Source organism: Peromyscus leucopus, chromosome 3, assembly GCF_004664715.2.
Source record: "Peromyscus leucopus breed LL Stock chromosome 3, UCI_PerLeu_2.1, whole genome shotgun sequence".
In the NCBI taxonomy this organism is placed as follows: domain Eukaryota; kingdom Metazoa; phylum Chordata; class Mammalia; order Rodentia; family Cricetidae; genus Peromyscus; species Peromyscus leucopus.
Window position 1 is genome coordinate 19,876,346 of NC_051065.1, and position 15,042 is coordinate 19,891,387.

At 44.2% G+C, this 15,042-nt stretch overlaps 1 protein-coding gene across 2 annotated transcripts in view; it reads left to right on the forward strand.

The window, feature by feature from the left end:
* The window catches only part of Slc25a13 (solute carrier family 25 member 13), a 180,164-nt gene that overhangs the window by 20,965 nt on the left and 144,157 nt on the right, over positions 1–15,042 (forward strand). For both annotated transcript variants that reach the window (XM_028869835.2, XM_028869837.2), the window contains exon 2: positions 6,191–6,244. In XM_028869835.2, the coding sequence (XP_028725668.1) occupies positions 6,191–6,244 (54 nt within the window). The remainder of the gene's footprint in view (positions 1–6,190; positions 6,245–15,042) is intronic.

A 15,042-nucleotide genomic window follows, 5' to 3' on the forward strand; every position in this document is an offset into this window, starting at 1 on the left:
GAAACAGACTTGAGGTTGAGCTCTTAGGAATGACTTCCAGAGCCTCACAGCAGAGCAGGCCACCAAGGGAGCAGTGGCCTCCTCTGCAGTCAGGTTGTCTCCTGCCAAGTGAGGGGTGTTTTGGAGGACATGCTATGAACGATGTGGGAGGCCAGGACAGTGTCACAGGAAAACCAGTCACTTTGAACAGAGGTGTCTGCTAGCAGAAGCAGTGAGAGTGTGGTGGCCCAAGCCTTCAAGTCTTTTCCTTGCAAATCCCTCCACAGTTCTTCTGATTGACAGGCCCTGGGCCATATAGCTGCAAAGGATTCTGAGAAATGTAATGTTTGATATGTAGTTGGCCATACAGGAAGATGGAGAAAGAATGTGGGCTGCAGCTGCTGAGTTCCTAGGTGACACCAAGAGCACTTTCCACCAGGGTTTAGGTGCTCTTACACTGGTTCTCCTGTTTCCTTTCTTGTTACCTACCCCATGCTGGCTTTCACATGCACACATGATGGCCTGCTTTTGGTGAGTTACCTTTTCTGGTTTTTAACCTATCAAAGATAAATAATCATTTCAGGTAATCTTTTGGATAAGCAAGCCTGTGATTGTTTTGACTTTCAGAGATCTCTCGTGTTGGGGAAGTGAGTTGGGAGATCTGTTGAAGGAGAGCTGTACTGTGTGGGGAGGTCGAGGCTGGGGTCAAGCCAGGGGCTCTGCGAATCCACCCATTGTTATTTTTTGGATAGTTTTTAAAATATGCTATTTTTTGTTATTTTTATAATTTTTCTCTTCTTTCTTTTCTTTTTTCTTTTTGATTTTTTTGAGACAGCATTTCTCTGTGTAGTCTTGGCTGTCCTGGAACTCTCTCTCTGTAGACCAGGCTGGCCTTGAACTCATAGAGATCCCTGCCTTTGCCTCCTGAGTGCTGGATTAAAGGCATGTGCTACTCACTACCACTCAGCTTATAGTTTTAAAGATAATTTAGATTTGTTATTTTTCTCATCACTGTCACTATATACCTAGCTAAAGCAGCTTAGGGAGGGAAGAATTACCTTAACCCAGGGTTCAAAGGAATCTAGCCCATCCTGGGGAAGGTATGAGGTGGGGGGGGTGCTCTTGGCTGTTGAGGTGGGGGCTTGTCAGGAATCAAACACCTGACAGGAAGAAGGCCCAGGCAATAAATTTCTGCTCCCCCTGACACTTCCTCCAACTAGACACCCCTCACCCCCAAATAGCTCCACCACTAACTGGGACCAAGTCTTCAAACATGCAGCTTGTGGGAGAAATTTTGTATTCAAACAATAATATATGCATTCCTGAGATTCTGAATTCAGGAGCCTAAAAAGTTCTTTTTGCTCTTGAATGCTCCTTTCATTTTTTTTTTTCAAAAATACTTTAGTTATGTGTATGTGTGTGCGTCTGCATATGGGTATGTACATGTGAGTGCAAATGCCCAGGCTCAGTACTTCGAGAACCACTGATCTGAAGGGAGCCACCAGTATAGATCTGATGTCTCACTCACCGAGACTCTCATCAGTTGAGGAGCCCCTTAAGGTCTTTGCAGAGGCTGGGGATCTGAGGAAGCCCCCAGGGAGGTCCAACCAGGTCTCACATCTTCAGAGCCTCCTGAGAGGAGTGACCCAATTTTATCTCCCTCCTTTTCTTTCTTGGCCTCCTAATACAGGCTCTCCTCCATCTCAAGGTGTTCTCAGGCAAACTTACTCGGTGATGAATAGGGTCTTGAACTTGCCCTCATCTCCCGACTCTACCTCCCAAGGCTGGGATTACCATACCCAGCTATGTTGGGTTTTTTATTTGTCCCTACTGCCATCTGTCACACCTACCAACTATTTTGAGAGCACAACTATGTGCCTCTGCAACTTGTGAAAGTAATGAGCTTGGTACTGTGGCTTGATTCCAGGGTAAGCAAGCTGACTTAAAAAAATACTCGTATGCGTAGGAATCTTCCCCCTGCCATTGGCAACTCTGATGCCTGTTAGAATGAGAGAGTTTATTTGTTCTGAACGACACCTTTCTGGCTCTTCCTGTTATATTTTCATTCCCTTTATGAAAAAACTAGTTCCTAAAGTTATGTTTTTATATTACTATTTTCTTAAAATTTTTTTAACCTGGTTTGTGTATGTTTTATGAATGCTATTGGTGAGCTAGTCACATGGGTATAACTAGTGTTTATCTTGTTAAAGTGTATTGTATATTTAGTGACTCTCGAATTTTACCATCTCAAAGCACGGACTTGAAATTTCCAGTCTAAGTTAATCCTAGTAGACCTTTCCCAGTGTGTGGGAGCAACAGCCATGCAGCCGGTTGCTTCTGTTTTAGCTCTTAAGTTTGGAACTGTTGTAACATGTAATCTGATTGAGTACAACATTCTCTATAGTGCTGATTTAAATATCAAATGATATTTCATAGTCACTCGCAAAGAACCCCTTTCTTAGATTTGGAAATGCATTACATCATTTATGTAAAACATAGTACAATTTTTGTTGTAATGTTAGACTCTATTACACTTCAGTCTTTCAGTACAGACGATAAAGAATAAGATAATGATAAGCAATGATGACATCAAGTAATTAAAGGAATCGTACTTTGCTTGTACATATTTACATTTACATGTTATTATGTAAGAGGCACACACCCAAATGTGTGTATGTACAGAGGTGAGCCATCTGGAAACTATCTTAAGTTTGACAAGTCTTCTGAAGCCCAAGAATAAGCTAGGTTTAAAACCTCCAGGCTTTTCGATTATAACTAAAACATGCATACTGATCAGCTGTCCTGTGTTGACTTAAAAAAGAAGACAGCTCCATTTCTCTGGCTGACTTTTCCCACCACATATCTTCTTGGGTAGTGGATTTGTCACCAGGGAGACTCATCTATCTCAGTGCACCTTCAGGTCATTGTAGGTCTCAGTGCGACTTTATGTGGTCGCCAGTGGGATTGCTCCTGCTTTGCAGTGGATGACATGGGATGTGAGCAGAAGCCAAAATGGAAATTCCAAATAGCCACCGAGTGTTTGCTGAGTGGGCAGTTGATGGGGTGAGTACACATGAGGCCAGGAGGCTGGTGCTAAGTTTGAAGAAATGATCTTCTGGTTCCATGGGTCTTTATGCTTAAGAATGGTACAGATATCAATGGGTCTCAGTCTCAGGCGAATTCCTGCGTGAGATCGTTCACCACTTACCACACCTGCGGCTTTGGGTCTCTTTTCAAGAGTAGCTTTATGTAGGCTAGGAGAACAGAGGCGATAATTGATGTTTGGTTGGGGCTTTGGTGAGTGTCTTCAAGAACCCTGACTTCCCCTTTTCTCTCCTACTTCTCCCTTCTAAATTATGAATAGGTTACTCGTTATTTAGACACGTGATCATGGTAGAATAGAAATGCTCTTGAATAAGTAATACAAAAGTGACGATAGATGGCATTTCTTGAGTGCTTTAAGCTTAGGGCCTTGTTGGTACTTAGCACTCTCCTTGCAATTATCCACCACTTCTTATGGATAGACGAGGAAATGAGACCAGTCAGAGAACCCAGGCCAGCCAGTGAGTTAAGAGGGCAGGCCTGCACTCTGTGGAAGGCCAGTCTGACACTAACATCTTCTTTTTCACTGTTTGTAATGAGTCTTTCTCTGTCATGCGAGCCAGCTCCCACATAATGACATGGAGATTTCTTATGAATTATAAAAGCTTGGCCTATAGCTTAGGCTTGTTCCTAACTAGTGCTTATAAGTTAAATCAACCCATTTCTATTCATCTATGCCCTGCTACATGGCTCATGGCTGTTACCTCTCCTCCTGCATGTCCTTCTGCCTCTGTGTCTGGCTGGTGACTCTACCTTTCTTCTTCCCTCTTTCTGCCCGAAAGTCCTGCCTATACCTCCCACCTAGTTATTGACAGTTCAGCTTTTTATTACACCAATCGCAGCAACATCTTCACACAGTGTAGACATATCCCACAACTACTGGTTGGTTTTTCTGACAAAGGGTCATACTATGTAACCTGGCTTAGTCTCTAGATCCTTCTGGCGCAGTCTCTGAAGTGAAGTTGTGGGTTTACAGGTATGTACCAGCATGCGAGGACCTAGCCTTGCCAGGCAGACTGCGTCTAGAGTGCTGATCTTCATCCTTGTGCTGTATGTTTCCTGTAAGCTGGGTTACAGTGAAGCTGCTTGTAATGTGGAGCATAGAAGACTTGAGACTGAGAAAACACAAACACAAGGGGGGACATGACTTTATCTGACTTAGGGAAAGGAAGTACACAACTTTCTCTGAACCTTGATTTCCCCATTTGGAAAATGGGGACAATAATGTGTCCTGACTTTCAGACTTTCTGTGAGGACCCAGCCGTGCTTTGTAAACTACAGGGTACATTCTTGGGGGCACGACTTGGAAGCATTGGCCCCTGGAGGGATTGTTCTCCTTTTTGTTCTGCTGTGCCGAGACCCTGGATGGGTTACAATGTGAGGAGTGCTTTTTCTCTCAAACAGGTCCAGTTCTGACTAGGAGCATTGCATGATTTATGTTTGGGGATCAGGAAACTATGGTGCCTTGGGGATTCAGGCCAGGGAGGTGCGTTCTGGCTAGCACTGCCCGGTATTGTTCATACAAAGTGCGCAGTATAGTGAACTAAGCAGGCGTGCAAGCATGCATCCAGACAGAGCAAGCATAGTTCATTGTGTAGAAAATTTCTTTGCCTTTTAAAGGGAAAAATGCTAGCAACTTAGGCCAGCATACTACGCAGGGTCCCCCTTCTCATGCCTGGTAAGTAGCCCATCGTGGGTGTAGGATTTTTCACCTTGCGGGGAGGAATGATTCTGCTCTGGAGGTGGAGGCAGAGGGGGCTTTGGTGATGCCTTTTCTAGGAGTGTTCATCCCAGTTCCACCTTTCCACCAACAGGGCCTCCTCTTCTAAAACCTGGAGGTCAGTAGCATCATTAATCATGGCTGGGTTGGTTAGTGGTCAGCAGCATCATTAATCATGGCTGGGTTGGTTAGCGGTCTTATTTCCCCTCTGTTATTGAACAGCAAAGGGCACCAGCTAATTCGGGGTGTAAGACACTGTTAGTGTCAGGTATTCAGCTGAAGTGGAAAGAGTATCAGTGTTAGCATGGTGACCATCCAGCTGCTTTCAGAGAGACTACCTCCCATTCCAGTGACTCGTTAGTAAATTTATTCCTGACAGTGTTGGGCCAAGGAGCTCTGGTAGTTCCATATGGAGAGACAGAAAAGCCATTGTCTAAAGATCTCAGAAGAGCCTTTGCAAGCACACAGAAGGGATTTAGAACAATTTGCATAAATCTCCTCCTCACGGATAGGGACATGGTTCCAGGGTTGGGGTGGTTCCAGGGGCCCCGCCTTGGTTGTATCATGGGGTGACACTCTGCTTGCTGAGAACTGCGTCTTATGACCACTGTTGCCAACAGGACTGGGTGATGGGACACTGAATAAGCCCACTGTTTGGTTCTGTATAAGGGTTCTTTTGTGTTGGCCTGGGGCAGTCATGTTCAAGTTTGTCTTGCTTTTTTCCCAGTGATGTTTTTGGACTTTGTGGCCTGGAGAATTAAGCACAACACCTATTCTGAGCTAATCTGTCAAATTTTACTGGTGGAAGGTAACCACGGTCCCTTGAGTTTCTAGAATGTGAAGAATAATAGTCACACCTTTGAGACTTATGATTTATTAAGGCTGGGGAGAGGTGGAGAAGTTCCTTGGCCTGTCTAGGTCGGTGGGTGTACGTGCTGTTCATGGAGGAGCTGTGGGAAGCAGTTCCCTTTGGGTCCTTAATATGATTTACAAGTTCACTGACTTTTAAGAAATGAGCTCCTATGCAGGATTGGCAGACAGGTTGTACTTAATATTTAAATATTCCTATGTGAGAAGGCATGAGTTACCCTTGGGTGTGGTTTAGAAATGCCAGGTGTTCACTAATCTGTTTCAACTTTTTCCCCCTTTTATACATTGAACACTAGATATTAAGGGCTTTCTGGGTTCTCATACAGAATGTTATCATTTTAGAAGCCACATGGAGTCCACATTAAAATCTGGGGACTAGTTTACACACTGGAGCAATTTGGTACTTTACGTACAAAAATGAAATCTACTAATTTCTAACCCAAAGTTTATTTTCCCTCCTGCTAGCTTGATTTCTCAGCTTTGTTCTAATAACATAAACATTTTTGTGTTTATTTATAGGTGGCTTTAACCAAGAGAGCAGATCCAGCTGAGCTTAGACCAATATTTTTGAAGGTCAGTATAAAGGAATCTATTTTGTTTCTTGTTTGGTTTGTGTTCTATAACTTTAGACGATTATTTCAAACAGCTCTTTATTTCATTGTTGAAAATTTAAAAACATTCCCCAACGTATCTTAATGTAGGATTCGTGAAAGGGATCCTTTATAAGTCTATTTTGAAAAAATATATGGAAACCATGTAGGTGAATTCTGGTGATGGGGATATGGCTTATATTTTAATTTCTTTCATGTCATACAGTTCAACTGAAAAGTGCTTGGAGGGTTGAGTCATGTGACTCATTACCTATTGAAGACTGGGTGTCTGAAGGTCCATAGCAATGACTTTTTTCCTAGGAAGTTTCAGGTTCTGTGTCAGCATCCTGATAATTCTCCATTATGCCAAGAGGATCGTCCTCCCTCCCCGGGTAGAAGAAGCCCATTGCTTTGTTTTGATCATTGCCATCGTCAGTGTATTGACACTGCTGGCATAGTTGTAGACCCTGGGGTTCCCCAGATACCCTAAGAACTTAGTTCCTGTACTCCCCCCCACTGTGGTTCTGGACAATGAATGGTTAGTACACCAAAAGTCTTCCTTGGGTCTCAAATCTTTTTTTGTTGCTCAACATAGTCAAAAAAGAAGATGCCTGTTTTGTAAAGACACTAAAAACAAAATATGAGGGCCTTCTCTAAACACTGAAAGGACAACATGTGCAAATCAAAGTGTGCCCGGTGTGTGGAGGGAACACCATCACTTTAGAGGTCCATTTTAGGTAATGGTTAGAGAATGGTTGGGATGTTGGTACTGGGCTTGCAACATACCTTTCTAAAACATTTCAGTTCACGTTGAAGGCTGTTTTTGGGGAAAGTGCTAGCCAAGGTTTTATCTGGATGCAAAGAGGCATCAAAGCAAAAAATCAGAAACTTGATGTGCTCTGACTATGATACAGAAAAGTGTTGATTACATGGACCTCACTTTCTTTATGAAAAATGTGTTCATATTTTTTTTAAAGGAGGACTTGAATTGTGGCTTAGTCTAAGAATGCTTGTCTACCATGCATGAGGCCCAGCTATAACCCTCAGTGCTGAGGAATGGAGAAGCAATAAGGAACTTGAGCACGGACAGGATATTTGAGGTTAAGAATTATTATTTAACTGGGCAATGGTGGTGCATGCCTTTAATACCAGTGCTCAGGAGGCAGAGGCAGGCGGATCTCTGTGAGTTTGAGAACCTCGTCTACAAAGCAAGTGCTAGGACACCCAGTTCTATATAATAGAGACTCTGTCTCAAAAGCCAACAGAAGTGCTGTTTTTTTGAGATGAGATTGAAGCATCTAGAGATGACAGTGTGATTGATAGTAGAGACTGCTTTAAAATCTCATTTTTGGTGGGAGGCAGAGATGGGTGGTATTGCGAAAAAACTTGAAATTAGGAAATGGAATATTAGCCTTATTGCACTATTATTTCTCTACTTTGTGTGTTTGAATGCTTTCATAATGAAAATGAGAAAAAATACATTCAATAAATTAACTGGTATGCACTGCCAAACACCTGACATGCTTCGATTGACTCAGTAAATGCTTGAAATTAAATGAAGCAAATGCAGGGAGAATGGGCTGAAGAGATAACTCAGTGGTTAAGGTTGGGAGTGCTTCCTGCCCTTTCAGAGCACCCAGGTTCAGTTCCTAGCACCCATGCCAGGCAGCTCAAAACTGCCTGTAACTAGTTCCAGGCCACCTGCCATTCTCTGGAAATTGAGGGCACTTGCATGAATGTGGCGCACATAAACTCACATAGACACACAGACATGTACGTAAAAAATGATAATTAAAGCAAATGTGGGAAACACAAAGAGCCCAAAAGAAAAATTAAATGTTAACATTTTCAGAGGAAGAAAGAAGGTTAAGTTTGTAAGGATGTTTGGTATTTATACATATCTTGTACACACCCCCACACCAACACTTGCACTCTCCCCCTGCCCCCCCTTTAAATTTGTTTCCAGCTGAGAAGGGCCAGTATAGAATATTGTCAGGAAGAAAAGGGTCCCCAGTGATGGAATTTTTGATATTCATGTCTTGCTTAAGTTAATGTCCAGGGACTGGAGCATTGGCTGCACTTGGCCCAAGGAAATCCAAGGGAGGGTAGGAGCTCTGCACAGGTCCCTGAACAGCCCCGGGTGGCGTTTCTATGTAGATGGGCCTCAAAGCCAGGGTTAGAATCCTTGGCACTAGATAGGAGACTACGTGACTTTTGAATGAGGGTTTTTTATGGGTTTAGAGTCTGAGATGATGCAGGGAGGAGGTGGGTCCATGAAGAAAATCGAATCAGCAGTTTGGAGAAGGGATTTTGAATCTGGCACAGGGTCTTGGTGACCTCACTAGGCCTGGATAGTGTGGGACCAACACAAATCCATCTTGGCTCAGCCCGCGGAGGAGCTCTTGTTTACTGTCTGGTGTAGATGATGGTTGCGGTAACCGGATCAAAAGAGAAAGAGGTGCTGTAGAGGCTGCCAGGCTGGACCTGTTGGGATGAGCAGTCAGCATCCTGCAAGCCCATTTACTGTGTTCTTTTCCTCCTCATGAGTTTTCCTGACTTGACTTTCTCTCTAATGAGAGCTCCGTGGGAAATGTCTACGCCGTCTCTCTGCTGAACTCGGCAGAAGGAAGGATTCTGCTGTGGTAGCGGGGGATGGAAAGGCAGCTCATCTGAGCCTTGGATACTAGGTGTCCGGGCTGTGGGGGAGTTGGCAGCCCTGGAAATGAGAGAGAGCCATGGAGCTGAGCAGGTGGGGAAAGAAAGCTGGTTCCAGAGGGTTGAGGTGGACACCCTTCTGGCTTTTTACTGTATGTTTTTGAGAAGAGTGAAACTCTTATCTCATCCACCCACCCTGCTTTGAGGTTGTCTATTAGATGTTGGGCACCTGGTAAGGATACATAAATCATGATTCCTATCCTTAAATATTTCACTGTGTGTAGATAAGAAAACAGCCAACATATGGTTGATAAGTATGACACAGCATTAATTTGTAGGGAGATTATGTGAGACCGATTACATCTTTCTATGGAAGGTCATCAAAAGTGTAGAAAGGGGGTTTGAGCTGGACTTGAAAAAGAGTAGGTGTTTATCAGATAGAGAAGGGTATGAAATTTGTTCCAGAAAAAGACAGTAGCATGAACAACCATATCTTTATTGATCCAGTTTGGGGCAATGGTTAGAGAATGGTTGGAATGTTGGTACTTCGTTTGTAATATGCTGGAGTAAAGCATTCCCTGTGCAGGCTGTTCTTGGGGAAAGTGGTAGCCAAGGTTTTATCTGCATGTGGAAGGAAGATAAACTCCAGACAGTCAATTTTGGGTTTAATCTCAATGCCGTGAAGACTTTCTATGTAGCGTGTTTGCTGTCGTTTCATGTTAATTTAAAGAGATTTGTGATTGAAATCAAGTGCTATGACGTTCTCAGTGGGGTGAGCAAAAGAGGAATGCGCAAACGACGGTCTCACAGAAGCTCAGATTTGGTGCAGGTTTACAGGCACAAGCAGGTAAAGAGACCGAGTAAGCAGACTCCAAGTGTCCAGTTGTGTGGAGCGGAAATGCTGTGGCGAGAGCATGAGGAGGTGGAGAAGAGGACCGTGTGGAGGCCTGGAGATGATTTGGGAGAGAACTTCTCCGGGTTGAACTTGTTTACTCTGAACTTTTTTAATTTTTATTTTTTTGAGCTTTGACTGTCAGGGAGAGTGCTATGCATTACAGGGTGTGGGAGGCGGAAGCGTTGCGGGTGGGTTTCACAGCAAGCCTGCAATGAGAGTGAACAGGTGGAAGGCATTGGAAGTTTTCCGAGTAGTTCAAGCACCGGGAGGGTGGGCTTGAGGTTGGGCTAGTTCGGTGGCCGTGAGGTGGCCGACCTTGAGAATGATCCTTTTGGAAATCCCTGATGAAGTTCTTGGTTGCAGGAGCAGTGGGCAGTGAGCTAGCTAGTCAGGGATACTTTGAAGGAATAGTTGATGAAACTAATTGGTCTGTTTGTCTGTTTGTTTGGAGACAGGGTCTCTGTACATTGCCTTGGTTCTCCTGGGACTCACTCTGTAGACCAGGCTAACCTTGAACTTACAAGGTTAAGTAAGTGCCTCTTAAGTGTTGGGATTAAAGGCATGGGCCACCACGCCCAGCCTGTGCCACCCTTTATAGTGGAGAGGGCTGGCTATATGAATGTCCTGATGGCAAAGACATCAGTCACAGAACAGGGGGAGCTCCAGAGTGTGGAAAGGAGGAGAGGTGTCATCTGCAGAAACAGGAGTCTAGAGTGATTACATTTCTGCTATTTCCAATGATACATAAAGAAAACTGACTTTGGATCTCAGCATAGACACAGGTCTCTCTCTCTGTCTCTCTCGCTCTGTCTCTGTCTCTCTCCCTTCCTCCTTTTCTTCCTCTTTCAGTTATTTTCCTGAACAGGAGAGAAAAAAATACTACCTCGTATAGTCCCCCCCCCCCAAAAAAAAAGTAACACAAATGCCTTTAAGTCTAGCCGCTTCTCTATAAGCTTTGAAATCCCTGTGCTGTCCCTGACTATGGATGTTGTACGGTGCTTTATCTAGTCATTCTCTGTACCTGTCTGTTCGGTTGCCGTCTCCCATTAGCTATCACTGCAGATCTGTAATAAATAGGGCTTGCCCCGCCCACCCCGTTTTAGGATGCTGAGTGGTGAACTCTGCCTCGTGCCTTCTAAGTAAGCAGGCTACCGTTTGTGCTCTCTTGTCTTTGCAAGTTGGAATGTAGAAGTATATATTCCCACATTTATGTTAGCAATTTAGACTGTTATTAAAATGAAAGCTTTAGGATGCTTGAATTTTAACTTTTGTTTTGTTTTGTTTTTTCGAGACAGGGTTTCTCTGTGTAGCTTTGCGCCTTTCCTGGAACTCACTTGGTAGCCCAGGCTGGCCTCGAACTCACAGAGATCTGCCTGGCTCTGCCTCCCGAGTGCTGGGATTAAAGGCATGCCGCCACCACCGCCCGCCCCCCCCCCCCCCCAGCAAATTTTAACTTTTTATTGTGACAATTTCAAACAGAAATAGAATTATAAAGCAAACACCCACATGATTAGCCCTTAATTTAAACGAATATTTGTCCTATTTGTACACTTTCACACATACTTTCCTATACTTTCCTAACATTTCTTTGTTTGGCATTTATTATAATTCACCTGGGGTGCTGTAATACACATCTTCGGTTAATAAGCACAGTTTCCTTGTTACATGGTGGACCCAATTAAAAAAGAAACCCGTGGTTCCTGGTAACAGACAATATCGAACACCAGTATTCGTATGGTCTGTTTTGTTTTATGCCATCCTTAGAACCGGGGATCAAGGTACAGACTGGCAGGTGACAGGACCTGATGTGCACAGGGAATCTCTGGCTGGGAGAAGGTCAAGGAGAATTTGCCTTTCAGCCCCAGGATGTGCGTGACTCCTGGCAAACACAGATAAGGTTCTGACCCAGGTCATCACTCACAGGCTTTTATTAACTAGCTCGTGGGGAGCCGGCCAGACAGGACTCCTGTCCTTGTGGAGCGGGCAATACAGGGACAGGATCCTTTCAGAGTCCTTTTGCTACTGTCCTCATTCAGTGTGGTGTTAACAGAAATACAAAATCACTTAAGGAATTATAAAAGCCTTCCTAAGCATGTATTTCACCATCTTAAAACCTCTCTTAAAAACTGGAAGAGAGGGAAGCTTCAGGTCACTTAGACATATTCCCAGAGAGATATGAATGGTATTCTAGAGATGAGGCAGCTGGAAGAAAGAGTCTCTTCCTCTGGCAGTGACCCCTGTTCCTTGCCTCAAGGACAACCAAGCCATCTTTGCCAGCACCACTGGTACATGCTTTTTTACCATGGTTGGCCTATGTCTGTGAGTCCAAGAGACAACCTTTGACTTATTTACTTGAACCCCAAAGTGACTCATCCCTGCTTTGGTGGATGAGCTTGTTTTAAACCTAATAAAATTATATTTTGTATCCAAATTAACATGCCATCCTATTTAAGAGATGATCTCTTTGTCACCTCTAAACAAATGAGGCCAATAAAAATACCTTGGTGAGAATGTGGACTGTTGAGGTCTGAGTCTGGTGCACAGATAATAGGCAACATCTCCATGGTTATTTACAGCGTGAGTGTGCCAGTGGCACCAGCACCCAGAGTTCCATGCTCCCTGTGCTAGCCACTCCCCACAGCCCCAAAGGCAGCTGGTTGACTTCTCTCGTGGCATCTTAGTTCTGTTCATGATCTCATTCCACGACAAGGTGTAGCCACGCAGTCTGCATTCTGTCTCTGTTCCTTCTTGCACAGCTCCGGCTTGAGCCCCAGGTCTCAGACATCACAGGTTGATGCTCTTCCACTGAGCTCTCCTCCCAACCTTGCTTTATGTAGATACACCTGTGTTGTCTCGGGTGGGTGGAGTTAGTTTATTCTCATTACTATGTTGTATTTTATTGTGCGACTGACTATATGTTTCCAGCTGTTTGGTGACATCTGGGCCTTTTTTTTTTATAGCTTTTTTTTTTTTTTTTTGGTTTTTCTGTGTAGCTTTGCACCTTTCCTGGAACTCGCTCTGTAGACCAGGCTGGCCTCGAACTCACAGAGATCCACCTGCCTCTGCCTCCTGAGTGCTGGGATTAAAGGCATGCGCCACCACCGCCCGGCTTTTATAGCATTTTTGACATAAATCAGGTTGCTGCTGTTGGTGTTATAACTCATCCATTTTGTTGGAGATTTCCCTATGATTGAAATTGCTGTCTATGGTATGTGTGTTAGGCACTGTTACAGTAGACATTGCCCAGCAGTTTCTAAAATGGTTGGTCAGTTTATTTATTTTTAGATATATCTACTTAAGAAAAAGATTTATTCATTCTTATGTGCATTGGTGTTTTGCCTGCATCTACATCTGTGAGGGTGCCAGATTCCCCAAACTGGAGTTACAGACAGTTGTGAGCTGCCATGTGGGTTCTGGAACTTGAACCCGGATCCTCTGGAAGGGCAGCCAGTGCTCTTAATGACTGGGCCATCTCTCCAGTACCATCAATTTATTCTTACACAGCTAGTGTGTGGGAGTTTTCTCCATTTTTGCCAACCTTCATTATCCTTCATTGTCTTGTGAGCGAGTCGTGTAGTTCACTGCAGTTTGATGGTGCATTTTCAGTGAACAATATTTTTAGGGTCCACAGCTTGACAATGATTCCAAGGTCATTTGGGGGAAAATTCAAAGGCTAATCATCGGGCCAAGAAAAGCTCCAGGAAAAAGTAATACAATGTTCTGAGCCTCTCATTCATTCGAAAAGTATTTCTTAAACACATTTCCCTGCCAGGCAGCAGTCTGGGAATTTGAGGGAACAATGAGAACCCAGCCCCAAAGCCCTGTCTTGACAGAGCCCTCCCCGCAGTTGGAGCAAGAGTCACTGCTGTCTTGCGAGGACAGACAGGTCGACAAGAAAGGGTGGGCTTGGACTGTCTCCCACTGATTGGAACTGCCAGGCCATCCTGCGTTCTTGGTGGTGTGCCTGGCGGTTCCACGGTGCACGCTGGCCCCGGGGAGCCATTCCAGCCTGTCAGAATTGAAGCTGCAGCCGGGGTCTGCTTCTCCGTGTTTCCTCTGGTGACCATATGATAATTTAGTAGTGAAAAACCTGCATCCTAGAGAGTGGAGAGGGCAGGGACTTGGTTTGTGGGTCTGGAGCAACCAACAGATTGAGTGGCAGAAGCTGCAGTTGGGATATCCTCATGTCAGACCACATGCAGAAACAAAGCTCTGATATGCTGAAACCCAAAGGTAAATACAGATCTGCTCAAAAGCCAGGAGAGAAAGAAACTGTTGGTATTTGGTCTTGAGATGAGAAAGGACCAGCTTTTTAAGGTCAGAAAAGTAACAGAGGGTTTTGCAAAGGGGGAAGAAGAGCCCTGTAGACTCAATTACATAAAAATGTCAACCTGGAAAAGTATTTGAAACAAATGTGACCCTGCAAGGGGGCCAGAGCGTGTTCCCGCACCGTTGGTGGCAGTGTGGATTGGTACAATCGTTTCCGGAGACCAGAGCGATAATAAGTGCCAGCCACCTGAAAGTTCCCGTCCTTTAACTCAGCAATTTCTTTTCTCATGGACTCTAGTTTTTGAAAATAGTCAGGAATTTGTAGGAATGTTATATAAAAGAATAGCTATCTTAGGTTTTCTTACAAAATAACCCAAACTGGAAATAATCTAAATGTGGGCCAGCAGGAGAAAACTTAAGTTGTGTTTTGAAGTAAATTAATCACTGTCCTAGAGAAACCTTGGTATAACCACACTGCAGGATTGCTGTCATTAGCCGTGACATACGCCTTCTGTTTCAAGCTTGTTTGTCCTCATTTAGGAAAAAAATCACAATCAGTTCTTTCTTCTGTAGATTCCCACTCCCTGCAAAGTGAAGTAAATGTCGCTGAAGGATGGTGGCGTCCCTTGCTGTCTCTTCTTGTACTGTACTTAGAAAACAGTATTCTACCGCTTCCCATGGGCTTCCCCAGGCAGTGGCCAGGACTGGGTAGCTGCTGGCGGAAGCAAGTCCTTGTTGCATCCTTGATTTGGTTCTGTACCAGCAGCAGATGCCACTCAGGGAAGTAGAGGGTTAAAGAAAAGAATTAAAAAAAAACAATTTATTTAATTTTATGTGCATTGGTGTGAAGGTGTCAGACCCCTGGAACTGGAGTTATAGACAGGTATGAGCTGCCATGTGGGTGCTAGGAATTGAACCCGGGTCCTCCAGAAGAGCAGCCAGTGCTTTTAACTGCTGAGCCA